This window comes from Diuraphis noxia, unplaced genomic scaffold (genome assembly GCF_037042655.1).
Source record: "Diuraphis noxia isolate RWA-SAM2 unplaced genomic scaffold, SU_Dnox_SAM2 contig0001, whole genome shotgun sequence".
NCBI classification, from domain to species: domain Eukaryota; kingdom Metazoa; phylum Arthropoda; class Insecta; order Hemiptera; family Aphididae; genus Diuraphis; species Diuraphis noxia.
The window spans coordinates 26,472,109-26,492,873 of NW_028301711.1; the positions used below are offsets into that span (position 1 = coordinate 26,472,109).

Genomic DNA, 20,765 nt, shown 5'->3' on the forward strand with positions numbered 1-20,765 from the left:
GCGCACATGCCGCCGCAGTGTCGTGCCGACGTTCGCGCGAGCAACTGCAACATCGTGACCGCTACTCGTTGGGATGTCGTCGGACGCCGGGGCCAGTAGATTTGTCGTACTCGGGTAATTTTTTTCATTCAACCTCCCCCACACCACCCCCGAGTGCAGTTGGTCAGAGAAAATTCACCACCGTGTCGATCGAGAACGGCTGCATTAATCGTATAGTTTGCGCTTTATCGTGACGACAATAGTAATTAAACATATTATAGTTCACGACCAAACCGTCGTAACTTCCGTCCGCCGATCACTCGACCGGAGTTACCGCAAGAAACGGTAACAATATTATAAATCAAACCTAGTTCGGAGCATCATGTGACTAATATAATAATATTAGTTATTATAGTTAAACATTGTATGGTCACTTCGTCAACTGCAGCGGTGTTTTAGCAGTACCTACTGTGTCTTAATATATTATATTAATTAATAAATAATATAATTATATGACTACATAATATTATAAGACGACGTGACGACAATATCGTACAACAATGACGGTTACTTACACAGCGGAGGTGGCCACGTGCAGGGGTTTCGGATGTTTTCTCAAACTACTATTGAGGTAAGGTTATAACTCATAACACGTTTAATATCTATAGATGTATATTGTACCCACAAACACACAATCATTATTGGATCACCACGATTAAACGGGCGATGCCCGTTTCCACCAAAAGCGAATAAAATTATTTACCACATTTTTACAAAAACGATTGTATACCACTATATTCTACGATTGAAAAAAAAAATATCAACCAATTATATATATATAAGTAGACGCAGTATATACATAACTAAATACACTAATACATCATTTTTTAAATCCAGCATTAGTATTTTAAATAAACTTATTACCGTATTAAAGAATTTAATATAAGTGTAGTATACAAATTATTTTGTTAAATTAGCAGTGGTTTAATTATAGGTACATCTCATTTGGTGGAAACGGGTATTGATGGAAAAGGAAAGGTCTACTTTTGGTGGAAACGTGTTACTCCCGATTAAACGTCGCACTATCGTAGTGGGTACCACTATCGTAGTGGGTACTACAGGTAGTCGTGTATTACAATATTATCAATTACCTGTGATTAATTGGTTGATATTAATTAAAGGCTATACAATGTATATTGCTTTTTTTATCCCTATTTCCCTTCATATAGGCACATTCGTAGTGTGTTTGTATTTGTTCAATGGTATATATATTATGGTTAGCTTTTAGGTTTGTACTCACAGTTATATTACAGTGCACCACCGTCGTTTGTTAAAAACGCCTCACAGTTTCTAATTTATTGCTGTATTTATAAAGTAAAAATGACCTACGATTGGTCAAATACCACCTATGCCGTTTATCGCATTACGCATATTATATATATATATATGTATACATATGTATAACTTTTGAACGTTACACAAATTTTCATATCTTACAAATAGTTACATTTAACATCTGACTTACCATATTAAACAATATGTATTACTAATCTTAAGAATATGTCACGTCCAACATGGCAAATTTCAGTTCGGTAGATCTAATTTTGAGTTGTTAGTTTTAATTTTATTGTGAATTGTCATAATATTAAACTTATAGTTTAAAGAATATTATCTGTTTGGTGTGGTAGTTTTTTGTTGACATTTTAATTTTAAAGCACAATTTTTAATACTCGTGCGGGGTTGCATGATTAAGAATCTATTGATTTAATGGTTGAATAAAATTTAAGGGACCATTACCTCACTAATCACTATTGATTCGTTATATGATTATTGATTAATAATATTATATATGGAACCCGGCAGTAGTATGTGAAGTATCACAATTTAAAATGCTAATATCTTGTTTAAAAATTAAAATGTTTTATTTTTAATATAAGATAAATCCACTCTTTGTTTTAAAACTAAAACTAAAACAAAAAACACAAAATTAGAACTGCTGAACGCGAATTTGCTCTGTTGCACGAATGTAAGACAGACGCAATACATCATTCAGTCCCGTCTTAAGATCATCTGTATTTTAGGAATTACGATGACAAAATATTGAAAATAAGTCGTCATCACCAATTACTAGAATATTAAAATTATTATAAATAATAATAGGTATAATATATTTTTTTCGAGATTTTTAAATATTTCAGTTATTTTTTACATCAATTAATTTCTTTAAAATAAAAATATTAACAAGGCTTTAAACCAAACACAGATATTGCTATTCTTTATAGTTGATTATAGTATTCTTTATAGTAGAGAGCCTATTATTGTTATTTTACCTTAATTTCAACAATGTAATCACAATGAGTGATATACGGGAAAATGTTTTTATACTATATTACATGTGTCTAAGACGGAGTAAGAATGTTAAGTAATTAATTATTACCTATACACTACGTTACAGAATTGTATAACTCTTATAACATTGGTTTTTCCTGTTTGTGTTGTTTAAATTAAACATTATTATTGTTTATTAGATTAAATTTAATGAATCAAAACGAAACCTCTTGTGAATCGAGGCAAGGTGACTAGTCACCAAGGTACTCACCTGAATCTGCCGAGCTTTTTCTTACAAGTTTCTAAAATGCATGGTCCAGATTTAAATGCCTTAAAACCAATAACCATACAAATATGGTATAAAAGAAGCCATAATTTCTCTTAAAAATTAATTTACGACACAAATACCATATATTTTTTATATATAATTTGAAATTAATAAATAAGATATAATTATTACTTTATTATAAAAACTGAAATTTTAAAGATTTACTTAATACTGCGATGGTTTTGACAAGCATATGTTTTGGGGAAATATTATTCATTCTAAAAACACCCAAATAGGTATATATTACCTAAGATTAATGTAAAATTAAAATCTTAAGTTTTCTCACTAAACTTTAAACAGTCGAAAAATAAAGATTGATAATGTGTACCTATGGGAAAACCTGATAAACCTATTAAACAAAAATAACTTAAATATCAAGAAAACTATTTATCTTTAGATAATATTTTGACCAGGCTAATTTTGAATAGTATATTGAACAAATATGCATTAAGAGCAAAGCCAACTTATCCAACCAGATTACCCGATAATAATACTAAAAATGCTAAAAATGAAAAACACGTAGAAAATAATATAAAATAAAAATAAAATGTTCAACTTTGAAATACTCGTTACACGAAACAAATTATGGAGTAGGAAAGCATTTCCTAAGATCAGCCAAAAAAATATGCATTTAGCATTGAAATCCATCACTCGTCTGGCTCTTTGTTAAGAAAGTTAGAGACCCAGTGGGTCATCAAATAGCGGCCTGTAGCACATTTTATTGGACAAGTAGAAAATATAAAAAAAGTGAAAATTTATAATATTATGCATTCTGGTGTTTTTTTTTTTTATTAGCTTTTAGTTTTACTATTATAGCTACATTCTGGTGTTATAGTGGATCATTATTCATATTTGTTGGATCTATGAATGTTTAAAATCTTGATGGCCTGCGAACAATTTCAAGGTTCCAAATTTTACCATTCAAAAATATTAATTGGTGACCCCTGCCCTAAGTTATAAGTGGATTGCGGTTGTGCACTGTTAACAGGCCGCTCTATGAAAAAAATACATTATTACAAATTATTATTTTTATTTTACTCGATCATTGGCCGATATGAAGGACCACGTGATTTAATGTAATAATGTAAAGATAATGGCTTTGTTCGAGCCGCCTTTTCTATATTAGCGTGCGTGATTGACCTTGTACTGGGGAAGTGACTGATCGAACACCGGTTTTAAAATATTTTGCTTGAGTTACTATTATCAAAAACCTCGAATGTTTTATTTTGTAAAATTCAGAATACTACTATTAAAATTAATTAAACTTTCAATTAAATTGACTAGGTATACATTTAAGTATACATTTATTTATTTTTTGTATCTCTAAAAATTCAAAAGAAAATCAAAACCTAGTTATAACAAATAAATAATTTTAATAATTATAAATGTATAAAATATATATTCAAAAATTACTTATCACAGTGCATATAGATTGTGGAACTAAGCACTTTTAGTTTTCAGCTGTTATACTGAAAAATAGACACCATTTTTTTAACATACTTATATTATATTTTTATGAAACAGTTGTTTACTGATGCAATTTATTATTTAATATTTATGCAATTAATACTTATTATACTTATTATATATACCGTTAGTAGACAGTAATATATCCAATATGCATTGTCTCTGACAATCAATTATGAATTTATGAATTGTTCTCTGTTATTGTTTGATTAACAAATATGATATATTTATGAAGTCTAAATATTTAATATTATAGTATTTTTTTGCAGAAAAATTAATTTGAACATTTTTTTGTATGCATGAGTATAATTACAAACTTAAAATTTCAATGTTTGTAATCTTGTAACTTAAAATTGCTACATATCAGGTTTGATATCATTATCTTTTAACAAAAATAATTTTCAAGGTTGGTTACAATCATTAGGATGGATTGGATAATATGTATTTATTTCTCTCAATCATAAATCATAACAATTCTCTATGATGACTATTGTCTACTTTTAATTAAAATATATTATTCATGTTTCTTCTTGAAGAGTGTGTTGTTTTTATAATATGGTTCATGATATGTGTTCACAATTATTAACAAATGAACAAAGGTGTGTGTATATGTTCTAAAATAGTATAGGTACATATCTATATCTTTAGATATAGTCTATATCTAAAAGCTTACAATACAGTAAAAGATGTTTAAAAATAATTTTAGAACGTAATATACTAATATGATTGTTGTAACTTGTAATTAGGTGTGTTGGTTAGATAGAAATAATAATAAAAAAAAATTTGAATAGTCAAAAATATTATTAACTAGTAATTATAATAAATTGGTAGGTAGGACGGTACATAATTATCATATCAATACTATCGTAAAAAGTAAACTTTAATTAGGTTATTATGTAAATAACGTAATAATTATAAGGTACTTGAAATAAAAAAGTTATAGTCAAAAGAATGTATAATATATAAGAACATACATAAACACACTGACAGCAAGTACCTAATAAGTATTAAGTATGCATCATATAAGTCTAAAGATTTCAAACATAAAATTAACTAACCATCCATTGTATAATGATAAAAATGTAGGTACTGACATTTTTTTTCTTAGATGATAATTAAACATGTTTGTGTTACATTAAAACGTTGTAATTTATTGCAAAATAGAGTTCCACTCTTCACGATATAGGTACCTACACATTTATTATACTAAAGGGATTCGTTACCGTGATGTTCTTTCTTTCTCTAACACAGGGTTGGCGTAGGATTTTCATTATAGTTCATTGCCAAACGTACCAATTGATTATTCATATAGTTAAGCGGTAGGAATTCTGAATTCGAATTTGTAAACAAGTTTAATTGAGATCGACTTTCTCACATTTTAGATTTTAGGTTCTGAGCAGTGATCAATTTATTGGTTTTACTATGATGTATGATTGTTTTTATTTTGTAGGTATCTCTACATATAATAAGCGGTCAAAGTAATGTTTCGATTTGTTCAACATTAATTCGACATGCAATTTTCACTGAATATTTGTATACAAATTTTTTATACATTATACAATTTTCAAAATATTTTGACTCATGATGAGTTATCTATAGGTATATACAAGTTTTAGTTTTTTTAATTAATATTGATAAGACGTTTTTAATCTGCCAAAAAAATTGAAAATTTAATACAAGGTTCCTTGTAAGTTTTTGTTAGTGGAAATTAAAACAAAATTTGAGCGTAAATCCATAACAATATTCATGAGCTTTTGGATCACAAATTTTGACAAAATACGTAAAAATAATAAATAATAATAATCAAATAATTATTGGAAACTATAACACAGTCGTTGTCATAGTAATAAAAAAAACCTTCAATACTTCAGGAAATAATGATTGATGATTGAATCTAAGGTTATTCACTACAAATTTGTAATAATAAATCAAAACACGATTCAACGCCTAAATAACACTTACACGTGTCTGCCTATTATAGTACCTACTTTAGGTAATATATTTTATTATAAAAGATCATAATAGCATCTTATAAATTAATCGCTTTGAATCGAATACTGCTGACTGTTGTGTTCAATACAGATAGTAGAATTAACCATATTCTTACATTTTTATTTAACTTTTAACTAAATCTATATTATTTGTGTCTCATTTTTTACCTATAGGCTATCATAGGGCTATAGCTAAATATTATTTAATTCCTAAATTGCATATTATTACATAGTATGTTTAATGTTTATATTTATTATCATTGGTCATTTACTCTTCTGCTGATACGATTATACCACAATACATAATTTCAATATTAAATACGTCAACCAACAATATTATCTGCTTTCTCCCACTATGTAAGTTCATACGACTGTTACGACTGATTGCTCACAACAAAAATTACATTGTCTATTTTCCTTGAATAAGGCAATTAATTAAGAAAAAGAAGTGGTAACACAAAAGCGTATTACGAACAATTATTTAAAAAAGCTCAGCTAGAAAATGGGTTATAGAAACAAAAATAAACTTCATTGCGTATACTTACATATTAATATACTATAAAGTAAATTATATTAAATTGATGACAATTTTATTTTAAGCCAAATTAATTATAATATATGTAAGTCCTCATACTATTAGAAACCAAAAGTTATTTTATATTCTAAATTTCTTGCATATACCTCCCTTATAAATATACTATTAATCTAATGAAATACTCTGAAGGACACTATAGACTTCCCCATGTACATCTAATATTTTTTTTTTTTTTTTACATAATAATAATATTTCAATTTTCGATTAAAAACATTCGTTACATCAATAACTGCTGTAAATTATTTTTTGTGATTTGGACTTTAAGTCCGTTATTATGAATAAAATAAAGTTATATAATACCTATATACAACTAGGTGTCTAGGTATATGTATAATCTACATTGATATAACCAAACAGCAAACACGAATACACTAATAAAAAATTTAAGTATAGACACACTTATTAAATATAGCTAACAGGTTACAAACAGAAAGGTAAATAATGTATAACCATACCAAAAGGAACGAATAATTATTTTAAAAATAGATGGGCAAGTGGAGGACGCTCTGCTGTATACAAGATGTCGTGTAATGGAACATTGATGTGTTAAATTTTAATTTAATGATATAAAATTACTGTATGTGTACGAAAAACGATTCTTAGCTAAGATAGTTTTGTCGGCCTATGTATTACTATAGTCCATAAGTATATATTTGTATGATATTATTGCTATCAAATTAAATGTATTGTTTTTATTATTAGTATTAGACATTATAAGTAATAAAGTAATTTAAATAAACCTTTAGATACATTTGATAGTATCATTTCTTGTATAAAATATAATACTTATAATTTATATATAACTTTCAAGTATCTAAGAATACTATTTTTAAATTAGGTAATTCATAATTTTGAATAATTTTTCAATATTTGAACTTTAAATTTTACTATATAGGTATATAACTTTAAAGTTATTTTAAATTTTAATATTTTTTGATTACAAAATAATAAGAACATTTTCGAGATAATACTGAATTTTGTAAAAAAAAATGATCTTTAAGTGCTTATAAAAAATCGTGTTATATATATGCGCTTATTTAATATTTTACAACTACCATTCAAAAACTTTAAACTTATGACTTATGAGGAACCTTATATTAAATTTTCAAGCTTTTTGACACGTTAAACACAATTTTATTGACATTAAAAAAAAACTAAAAGAAATTTAAATTTAAAATGTGTGTATGGACTATGATTACCTATAATTGTTTGAATGACAACAAAATAAAAACATTTTTGAATACGAATTTGTTAATTTATATGTGAATATATCCCATGTTTTTCTTTAAGTACTCGTAAAAAGTTAATTTGACTTTCTTGTAAACTTTTACTTATTGTAGGAGAACTTATGGGGAATCCTGCTTTAAATTCTCAAAGCTTAAATATATAAATATAAAAAAATTATTATTTAAATCAACCTAACTAATTTTTAACACAAAGAAATTCCCAATTTTCATGATTTTGATGAATTTTGTCAAAATTCAATATTCGGAAGCTAATTAAATATTGTTGTAGATTTACGCTTAACTTTTTTTAATTTTTACCAACAAAAATATAATAGTAATGTTGTACCTATTATATTTTCAAGTTTTACGACTGGGAAAAAAAGATTTTCATCGACAAGACGACAATAATTAAAATAAATAATTGTAAATCTCGACATTTTCTTATACTTATAGTTATAAATCTCGTTATAAATAGATCAAAAATAATTACAATATTTCGAAAATGTTATAATGCATGGGTATAGATAATAGAAACATTCTGTGAAAGTACATCTAAGGTTAGTTTTTTTTATAGTAACACTTTTTTATTTTTAAACGTAATACACAATTTGTATCAGACTAGACACATATACAATAAGCATATTTGCTGTGAGTTTGATTGACATCGAACATTTGATGAAAGCAGCCACCCATCGATGGGCACTTTCTAAAAGTAACACTGATCAAAAAAAAAGCGGGTGAGTCGTGGATGTCACTCTGCTGTACCTACAGTAGGTTACAAGTGGGTTACTGTAATGGATGGAATTAAATTTTAATCCAATGATATTATATCATTATATACGAAAATCGATTCTGAGTGGAAACGGTTTATCTGCCTAGGATATATTATAGATTATTAAAAATTTTCAAATCTTTGATTTAAAAAGAAAATTTTTTATGAATTTTCTAGCTTAAAATAATTTGCGAATTTTTGTGATTTTTACGTATATTGTAAAAATTCAAACTTTGAATGCTTGTAAAAAAATATTGTGACTATGGATTTATTTTATTTTTCAACTGTTATTGTAACAATATGTTAAGAGCCTTGTATTAAATTTTAAAGATCTTGTACCAAAAAAGTAAATTTTTATCGATATTAATTTAAAAAAAAACTAAATAATGATCGAAAATTGAAATACCTATGAATAATTTAACTTAAGTCAAAAATTTTTGAAAATTGCATGGTGGATAAAAAATACTTGTGAAACTACTGGTGAAAATTTCATGTATCTATAGACATATATTGTCATTTGTTTTAAAGTTACATCAAAAACCAAAATCGATTTTGTCGAAAACTGATTGTGCGTAAAATTTCCCGTTTTTCTCGATTATTTAGAAAAGTATTGAGAGTTTTTTACTTTTGACCCTCCCCCCCCCCCCCCCAAAGTACCAATTAGATTCACTTTCTGATCGAACGATGTACTGAAGTCAAAAATCAAAGCACTTTTTCTGTCCCAAAACGTGATGACAGACACACAAAGAAAAAATAGTATACATATATAAATACAAAATATTTATTTTAGATTCTGAGCGGAGCGATGAATGTATTGATTTTACCACGATGTGTGTTTTTTTTTTTTGTCTGTCATCACGTTTTGGGGCAGTAAAAAAGCTTCGATTTTTGACTTCAGTACCTCGTTCGATCAGAAAGTGAATCTAGTTGATACTTTGGGGGGTCAAAAGTAAAAAATTCTTAATACTTTTCTAAATAATTGAGAAAAACAAACTAAAAATTAAGGGAAAAACGGGAAATTTTACACACACTCATTTTTCGACAAAATCGATTTTGGTTTTTGATGTAACTTTAAAACAAATGACCATAGATACATGAAATTTTCACCTAATGTTTATATAAGTATATTCTATCCATCATGCAATTTTCAAAAAATTTCGACTTAAGTTGAACTATTCATAGGCATTTCAAATTTTCGATCATTATTAGTTTTTTAAAAATTAATATCGATAAAAATTTATTTGTTAGGCAGAAAAGCTTGAAAATTTAATACAAGGCTCTTAACATATTGTTACAATAGCAGTTGAAAAATAAAAGAAATTCATAGCCACAATTTTTTTTTATAAGCATTCAAAGTTTGAATTTTGACAAAATACGTAAAAATCACGAAAATTCACAAATTATTTTAAGCTAGAAATTCATAAAAAATTTTCTTTTTAAATCTAAGATTTAAAAATTTAATACAAGATTCCTTACAAGTTTTTCAATCTTTATCACAAATAAAAATTCCACCGGAAATTCAAATTAAATTTTTATGAGCATTTGAAATTAAAATTTTTACAACATTGGATTTTCACTTTTAGTGATTTCCTTATTTTGGTGTAACTCTAAAACAAATTACCGCAGATACTTGAAATTTTGACTGAATGTTTATATAGGCGTTTTATATATTTGATAAAATTTTCAAAATATTTAGATTTGTTTTAAACTGTTTACTGACATTTTAATTTTTCAACTTTTTTAGTTTTTTTTTTCTATAAATATCGATAAAAATTTATTTGTTCGGTAGAAAAGCTTGAAAATTTAATACAAGGCTTCTAACACATTGTAACAATAGAAGTTAAAAAATATTAAAATTTCGTAGGCACGATTTTTTTTTATAAGCATTTAAAGTTCAAATTTTGACTAAATACGTAAAAATTACGGCAATGTTCAAATTATCTTAGATAGAAATTCATAAAAGTTTTCCTTTTTAATTCTAAGATTTGAAAATTTAATACAAGGTTCATTATATATTTTTACAATATCAATTGAAAAATAAAAGAAATACATAGTCACAATTTTTTTTTATAAGCATTTAAAGTTCAAATTTTGACTAAATACGTAAAAATTACGGCAATGTTCAAATTATCTTAGATAGAAATTCATAAAAGTTTTTCTTTTTAAATCTAAGATTTGAAAATTTTTAATAATCTATAATATATCCTAGACAGATAAACCGTCTTCGCTCAGAATCGTTTTTTGTATACAATGATATAATATCATTGGATTCAAATTTAATTCCATCCATTACAGTAACCCTCTTGTAACCTACTGTACAGCAGAGCGACATACACGACTTACCCGCTTTTTTTTTATTTTTTATTCATTCTTCAATACGATAATGGACATAAACCTAAACATTTCATTATTTCATCATTTGGAATACAATTTTTAAATGCATGTTAAACAATTTAAATTTAATTCATTGAAGTTATCTGAAACTTTTACAATCAAAATTTAGCAGTATGTAGATTTTTTATACATAATTAGAAATATTAACACTATTTTTAATCTATATATCTACATATAACTACTACTAAATTTAATGTAATCTGTATGGTGATGATAAACTTATTTAATTGGTTAGAAACTAATGAACCAAATGGAACAATTTTGCACATTGTACACATAATATTATTCTAAGGGAATTATTCTGTTTTTCAACCCTTAAAGATTTTGATACTATGGTTATCGTCTTTGCTCACGAAAATCAAACAATTTTTTTTTTTTTTTGTGTACAGGGTCGTCAGAGGACAAAGAAATAAAATTTAAATTTAAAAAATGATTTGTGCCTATAAAATTGTAAATATAATACAATAATATTAAGTTTATATAACTGAAATAATTAATAAAAGTAACGGTAAACAGAACACTGTAGTTGATTTATTATGGATAATATATACTGTTCTTACGATTTACAAACTTACTGTAGCCATAATTTTATTTTTAAAAATCTTGAAAGGTCATGGCCATAGGCCAGTTTTGCTCAAACATAATATTTTAAGATTATTATACAAATTGCGCTCTTTATATTTTACAGCCAGTAAGCCAATTAATTACTCTTATATTTAATTTTACATTCAGGTATGAAAAATATATTTGTAAATTAAAACTTATTTTGTATTAATCAATATAATATTTCTAAATGATTGATTACAAATGTTTGGTTTAAAAAAAAAAAAACATATAAATTTGCATTTAAAATGTTAATATAGCTGATAAGCTGTAAATATTCTTTAGTAGTTTCGGGACTTTTAAGAAATATCACTTAACCAACATGCACAAGTATGGATTTGATTAATACATCGGGTACTTATAAATAAACCTATAATGTAATCCAGATATTTATCAGCCGAGAATCAGTTCATTTCACTCCACAATAGGTACTATTTGTTTTATATGTTTATAATATGGGGTAATGTCAGTAATTACAGTAATAATGATAGTATAATTCTAATTGATACTTCTATAATAAATTGTATGATAGCATAAATACTAGTATTATTTATTATCAGAGATAATTGTCTTTCATTTCATTTTATTTATAATAGATACTTAATAAGTATTCGTTATTATATATATTTAGTGTTTATATTTAAGTGAAGTAACTTAAGTTATACTAAATATAATAAACATTATTTTAAATTTAAATGAGTTATGATCAATCATCATTAATTAACGTAATTATAAACTCTAAAAAAAATTAACGTAATTTATTGGTGTATAGAAAAGGTCACTTTTAAGTGCAACTTGTAAACTCCAGTTTCTATGTGTTTAATTTCTAATAGTACATATTTATATACTATAGATTTTTGAGCATATATATAATATATTATATAATTATATGGACTCAGCTATAAAAAAAATAGGGGCTGCGTTAGTTCTCTATACATAGTTCACATAATCACATAGTTGGTATACACATTAGATAATTTTTTACTATTGTATCCACCTTCAATTATATAATTTAAAAACAAAGATTATTCATAATAAAATATAAACAAACTTTGTAAACATTTTTTTAGTACATAAATTTCGATGTAAATTTTTATTTTGTGTGATACCAATCTTGAGTTCTTTTTTTAGACAATACTATCTAATATAGATGTTATAATAAGTGCTTAATGCTTATTAATTGTATTATAATTTATAAATTATAACTGTTTAAAATATGTGACTTACCTAGCACCTATAGGTACTTATAATATAGTAGGTACAATAAACACTTACTCGTATGCAGTTATGCTATGAATATAGATAATTAATTATAAATTACTCTACTCAAATCTATTGTAAAATAATTTTAATAATTTAAATTTAATAGAATTATATAATATTATTACATGTTTATTTTATAATGTATGTAAGAATATTCTTTAAATTTTGATGATTTTAAAATAAAAATTGTTAGTTAGGTAGGCACAATCATTTTAAAATCAAAAATTGATATCAACTGTTTTTTATTTTATTTTATAAATGTGGAAAAAGAATAAATATTTTTGAACTACAATTTTTACATAAAATAATATTTTATCTAAAAAAATGTAGAAGATAAATATAAAAAATATTTGTTATATTTTCCATGATATAGCCAAGGCTTAAAATTTAAATTGGAGGTTCCCATTCTTCTATTTCTATAATAGTAGCTCCCGAAAAGTGTCGTTTAATCAAATTTTTTAAGTAAAACTTGAGTAAAATTAATGTAAATTAGTGATAAAAATAAAATTTTTAGATTTTTTTCATTTTATTCAATAAACTGTACTTACTTAATACATAGATATTGGAATAATGTTTATGGTTTCATATTTGAATATAGCTAATTGATAGTTGATACATTGTGGCACAGTTATTATACGTATCTTAACAGAAGGTGTTTTCTCAGTCGAAGACACGGGTAAAATAGCATGTACCATACCATTATTAGTTATTAGTGTTATTACTAATGTTTATCTATATCTTATAGATTTTACATGTTTTTATTTTAAAACGATTTATATAATATTATGAATACAAAAATGAATTATATTAGTACGTATAACTCATTTTTAAATAAAAATATGAAGAAAAACTGTAATCATGAGTTTATGTTCTTCATTGTGTCATTTATTTCTCTAAGATACGCGTGTGTAAGACAAAGTTGACACATTCGGGTACGGCGTCCTATAAAACAGTCTAAAACAACAATTTTTCTTAAAATTATCTTTTGTATAATTTATAAAATTTACATTTTATTCATTATGTTCAAAAGTATTTGTTAAAAAAAAAATAATAATAAGCTTTATGAATAAGTAGCACTTCAAAAGTAGTAATATAGAACTACATGCACCACACTACTGAAACTCCACGTTGTATAATACAAAAAAAATTGTGTTAGAGCTTGAATATACATGAAATTTAGATGATTAATATTATTTTATTTTAAATTAAAATGTCTTATTGTCATTGCAAGTTTACAAAATTAAACAGTTTATAAACACATGCGATATACGAGTAGATAGTATAGGTATTTACGTATTACAAAAATACATAGTACCTAATCATAAATAAGTACAACGTACAACATGGAACGCTCAACCTTTCTAAGTCAGAATCCCTGGATAGACCTAGATATAGCGTGGTAAACTTATGAACCTATATGTTATAATGTGTTTTTTCATTTATCAATGAACATTTGAGAAAGATTTTGTTTATGAAATCAATATAGATGTACAACAGCCGTCGCCAAATAACTTGGCATAGCGGCCATTGCACAACAATGGTTCTCATTTTTTTTTTTAAATTGAATACACCTATAAAATATAATATAGTCACGGTCGCAAACTAATTAATTTCATAAACTAATGCAAGCCATGTTATCGATTTGTATCTGGATGATATTATTTGTATACACCCATTATGAAATGTTTACACTAAATTCTCGAGTTTTTGATATTAATAATACACTAATATAAGCGTTTTGGTATCACTGATTGTGATTATAAGATCGTCGTCATATCAATATACGCATTGTCGCGTATATACGAGTCAAGAAAATAAATCAAACCTCAATCACTCTGCGTTTACAAGTATAAAGTACAGTTTAACGTTTATTTTCGTCCATCAATTTCACCAGAATTATATTTGCTAGTTGCTGCTACCCGACCGAGTACATTATTTAAACTGTTGTACCTTGTCTGCAAACCCGGCAACAGAGGGTCCATGAGATCCAGTTTGAGAACAATTGCCGCAAAAAAAAAAACAAACAAACAAAAAAAATTTGTTCAGACGCTCTGCCAAATCGTAACTGCTAACACGACACTGCACTACTGCAGTCGTCCGATTGAATTGCACGCATACCTACACTATTCACTATTGTAACGCATGTGATACATAAAATTAATTACGATAATCATCACGAATAATAACGTTCTCACGTTGAACATGTTCAAACAACGTGTTTCGACCATTTCAATCAGATAACGTAAACGCTCATTTCACATCCCGACTACCCGCAAGTATTTTATACAATAATTAACAACTGTTGAAATGACTCAAGTAGTGTTTACAATAGATTGGCCTTTTCATTTCAGTAGATTTGCTAAACCCACGCAAATCGCTAAAATTTGACGTTTATCTATATAAAAGCTAATCATTTTACAAATTCGTTATCCCACAAACCACAAAATAATACTATTTTTTAAGACACGCAATTGTCTGGATATATTGTAATAATTTAAACGTTGATATTTAGTTGATATTTTATCTTAGTTGTTAAAAATAAGCACATTTGTTCACTAAGTCGATAGAATAAGACTGTTAATAATGTATATTAACATTGATATAGGGGAAGGCGGTGCAGTACCGTACGGTTAAGCTTCCACGACTTATAAATCATGCAATTTTTAACGAAATTAAATTTTTTAAACTGGTATATATAGAAAAACTTATGGTTTATAACTTGTATTCGAAACTTTTTTCTATTTTTTTTTTAAATTTGTTTAATTTGCGTTTTACTTTTTTGATAAAAATACGGATTTACCCCAGGTGCGGGGTAAATCCGTATGTACTCTAGGGCAAAATCGTATGAGGGTAATTGTTATACCAAAACACAGTTCATTATATTTATTGGTAAATTATTAATTGGTATTAGACTTTTATTTAATTAACTTGTAAAGTTTAACTAAAATTAGACAGTAGGTAGTAAGTTATGTATGATTTCATTTTCATTAATTAAAAATGTACCTAAACATTGTTTTCAATTCATCAAAATGTCAACAAATTAATAACACAACACAACATGCGATGATAAAACCTACTCCCATTGGCAGTAGTACAACAAATACAACTTACCTGAGTACCTATATAGTTATTATATATAATGTATAACCATACGATTTTGCCCCACAAGACTATTAAAAGTTATCGAGCTTCATATCAAACATTCAGGGCCGTCCTTACAATTTGCGAGGCCCGGGGCAAAAACTCTTTTAGCGGGGCCCACAAAAAAGAAATTCATACTCATTTACATTTTTGCAGGCACCCTTATTCAGTATGTAAAGTATTTTTACCTATTATCTTTACCAGTACCTCACATAACCATTTTGCACCAAACACAAGTATACATTATCTATGATTAAATTGCTGTATATTTTTATAATAGATTGTTAACATTATTTATTATAGGTAACGACAGAAATAACAATAATTAAAAATTGACTTTTCTTGATTTGAGATCAGCAAATGTGCAAATAACATCATCCAAATACAATTCATCTACTATTTCACGTTCTTTAGAATATATTATTGCTAAATTTTTAGTTTTCTCTTGACTTAGTGTTCTTAGGTAATTTTTTACCAACTTTAATTTTGAAAACGATCTTTCAGCTGTTACTGTTGTAACTGGTAATGTGAGCACAATCCTTATTGCTATAGCAACATTAGGATAAACATCACCAACACTATTGCAAAGGATTTTTTGTAAGACTCTTAAAGGTGAGGTACCTTTATCAGTTATTTCTGAAAGAAGACAAAGTTCATCATATAATTCCACTCCAATAATGTCCGTGTTTTTCCCTATTTGTAACATAATCTGTAAGTCATGGCAACTTTTTAACAATATATTTGAATCAGCCGTCGATATAGATTACCAATATCAAACAGAAATCCAAAATAATTGTTAAAATGATCTAAGTGGGTGAATCGTTGATTTATAGATACAATTCCTTGATCTAAAATTGGAAAAATAAGCGTTGACAAAACATTCTTCTTCATTTGTTGAGCATAATACAGGAGAGCTTTCATAACTAAACATTTGTTTCTATAAACTTCTTCTTTTATAGATTTAAACTCTGGTGTTATATAAATTTGTTTGCAAATATGAATAGCTTCTTCTTCTGCTTCATTAAATTCATTTTCACGATACTTAAACTGTTTCAGGCCTTTCAAATTGCTTACAGCAAAATCAATTGAAATTTTTTCATTTTGCAGAGTTTTGCTTACTTTATTAATATTATTTAATTTTTTCGTTTTTAATTTAATTTAATTAATAAAATTTCAAATTAAATAATATGTAATATATTATGTAAATTGTTGTACTTATAATAAAGAAAACTTGGGATTTTTCATGTGTGTGAGCGCGGGGCCTAAATGAGAAGCCCAAAGCGCGGAACCCCGCTCGCCCTTGCCTAGGGACGGCACTGCAAACATTAAATTAATAAATGAATGTATTTATACTAAAAATGTAAATTACACTTAATTAGCTATTGAATAATTAATATGGCATACCTGAACAATTTTTTCGCATATAAAAATTCACTGTTTGAAATTTTGATAATATTTTAGTAATTGAATGTAAAAATATAAAACGTATTTATTTTAAAAAACGTGATATTAAAACACGTGTACTGTCATATTCAATAAATAAACAAACAAAACGTTTCAAATCGTTGTATTCAGTTTACTTCTACGATAAAAATTATTGATAATATTCCGATAATACGATTTTGCCCCGCATACGGTAATACCCCGTCTTCCCCTACCTGTATAGCATGATAATTCAATAAAACATAATATTAAATTTTGTTCAAAACGTGAGATTTTAGTTTGTATAGACGAGACCACATTAATACAATATAAATAAAAATATACTAATGATAACCAAACAATACGGTACAGCACCTAGAGCTAGAAGTTAATGATGAAGTCCGAGCATTAATTTTATTTTAATATTTTATGTCTTTGTTGTTTTTTTTTCAAACATAAAATAATGATTTTATTGATTTTTAGGTGGCGAGGAAGTATATACAAGTTAGTGTGGCCCGATTTGGCTGCATTCCTTGTTTGTTATTATACACTAAATTTGACTTATCGTTTTGTATTGAATCCACAACAAAAACGGTAAGTGTTCCTCGTAGTGATATTTAAATTTAAACTATTTAGGGCTAATTCAATATTACATCTATATATTGAATAAAAACATTGCAATTATAATCCTAAAACGAATAGAAAGATACTGAAATTAAAATTGTTAACGGTTATGTTTTTTAGTATAAACTATAAGTAGTATACCAAACAATATTATAGATATCCTTCGGATTTTTACTACCTAATTTATGTATTTACTTACAGTGTCTTACAATATATAAATATGCATTTAAACAAAAGGTCTATAACAACGAGAATTCGATAAAAATAAAGAAGTTTCGTGTCCAAGTTTTAAGCTTTTTCATACTCTATTACAGTTTATATTGATTGGTTAAAAATATTTGTTTTTTTAATTAATTAAAATAATATATTTAATTCTATCGAGTTTCATAAGCAACCATTAGTAGGCATACAATATTTTAATGAATCGATATAGTGAGCTAATGGTCCATAAATATGATTTATGAGTCCATTATTGGTACATTTAATTTAAGTGAACCATTAAGTGATAAAAATGTTGTGCAATTTTTGGCAATAGTATTTTTAATAGTTTATTTTTTAATATGTGCGTTTCGCATCAAAATTTTAAAATTTTGTGAATTATGTTTCATTCAAGAATATTTGAAAGCATATCGGATTATTGTGAAACATACAGCGACTTGATACCGTTGTCTTTTGTGCTGGGATTTTATATATCCATAATAATGCAACGGTGGTGGGACCAATACTGTTCGATTCCATGGCCTGATCCAATAGCAGTTTACGTGAGTTCGCATATTCACGGACAGGTACGAACAATTTATTTCAACAACACTATGCACATACGTATAAATCACGTTACGTGACTATCTAAATATACCGCCATATACCGGTACGCTGGATTTAAACAAATATTCGTTGTAAAACCGTATAGGACGAAAGAGGGAGATTGATGAGACGAACGATCATGCGGTATGTCTGTTTGGGTCTGACAATGGTATTCTCTAACATCAGCCCTAGAGTAAAGAAGCGCTTTCCTACGCTGGATCATTTTGTTGAAGCGGGTAAGTATTATTGGACTTATTACCATCATGTATTATAGTGTACCTATATATAACAAACATAGTACAGGGATGGCCAACACGATGAATGAACCTAACCTAACCTAACCACACGAGCCGCATGGATAAATACAATGATATCAAAAGCCAAAATCGTTATAAATACATTTTATAATGTTATCGTGTTTTATCGTTAATATGAGTAAATATTGGGTTTTTTTTTTTAAGAAAGCCGCAAGTTGGTCACCCCCCATATAGTTTATATTATATATATACATACATATATGTTAGAAACGGGATTGTCTCGTATTTGAATAATGTGTTAGAACAGAAGTTTTGTTAATTGCTAACATAAGTCCCCTTGCTCCCAAATTAACACCGATGTAAATTATAAGTATTTTAGGTATGATTTAAAATCTCCCATATCTAAAAATAAATAAATCTTGGATCCCTATAATATGCCAATCATTTCCCTAACAGATAAAATAATTAATATAATATGTACCTATACCTTTACAGGGACGGATCTTCGATTTTTAGCAGGGAGGGCACATACAAATTCTATAATTTTAATTTTAATTAATAGTTTATGGTTATAATTATAAATAGGTATCGATAAGATACTAAAGCTGCAATAAAAGCTGTTTTATCAGTTTCAATACAAACATAATGATTTAAATAATTAATAGTTGGTAGTATTATTCTTATTTACTAATTTATTCATTTATATGACAGTCGTAGTTAGATAAAAAAAATTGTTGGTAAAAAATTAACAGGTGGCACATGCCCCTATGTACCTCTCTTGAATCCGTAACTGTAATTATATATTCCCATTTATATTATACGCGTTATTGTTGTTTGTTGTACAGGTTTATTGTTGGAAAACGAAAAAACTATCGTATTGGATTTAAACGACAAGTTTCCCAGACACTCTAAACACTGGTTGCCAGTCGTGTGGGCGACGAGCATAGTTACTCGGGCGAGGAAAGAAGGACGGATCCGCGACGATTTCGCAGTAAAAACGATTATTGACGAGTTGAACACATTTCGCGGTCAGTGCGGTTTGTTACTCAATTACGATTCAATAAGCGTGCCACTAGTTTATACGCAGGTAACGTGTGTATTATATTTAATAAAATCTGTGAAATGTGTCGTTTTTGCTTTCTTGTTTTTTTTTTTTTTTGCAGAAATCTATATAATTAAAGCCTGATAACATGACTGTTGTGTACTTTTTAAAGACTAACACTTAACCCTAACGCGAGAAAAAAAGTCGTATTGACATATTATTATATCCTTTCTGCTTCGGACATATTATTTATTGTAGCCTTGTAGGTACCTTGATTGGATTTGTACTTAATAAGTAGAAAAAGCTTCGAATTCCACATTTGATCACATCATAATAAGCAATGAGCTCATCTGCAGTCATCAGTGATCCTATAATAATAATAATATAAATTGTATTTAATTGGTTTTCATATTCAATATTCCGCTGTCCGTTGGTAATTAGCTGTTTATTGTACTGCACTCAAGTCGTTTTTAATTTATAATTATATTCTTAAGTCTAAATAATAAATATTAACATAAATATGTAAACT

At 26.9% G+C, this 20,765-nt stretch overlaps 1 protein-coding gene across 3 annotated transcripts in view; it reads left to right on the forward strand.

Annotated features, from left to right (window-relative positions):
- Window positions 1–20,765, forward strand: part of LOC107161766 (bestrophin-4-like) — a 27,787-nt gene continuing 7,022 nt past the window's right edge. The window contains exons 1-6 of one of the 3 annotated variants that reach the window (XM_089218114.1): window positions 1–324; window positions 386–610; window positions 17,993–18,103; window positions 18,747–18,918; window positions 19,044–19,173; window positions 20,040–20,281. In XM_089218114.1, coding sequence (XP_089074240.1) covers window positions 540–610; window positions 17,993–18,103; window positions 18,747–18,918; window positions 19,044–19,173; window positions 20,040–20,281 — 726 coding nt within the window. In that variant the 5' untranslated portion in view covers window positions 1–324; window positions 386–539. Of the gene's footprint in view, window positions 611–17,992; window positions 18,104–18,746; window positions 18,919–19,043; window positions 19,174–20,039; window positions 20,282–20,765 lie in introns of all 3 variants that reach the window. The other 2 variants (XM_089218116.1, XM_089218115.1) reach the window with 2 other exon arrangements.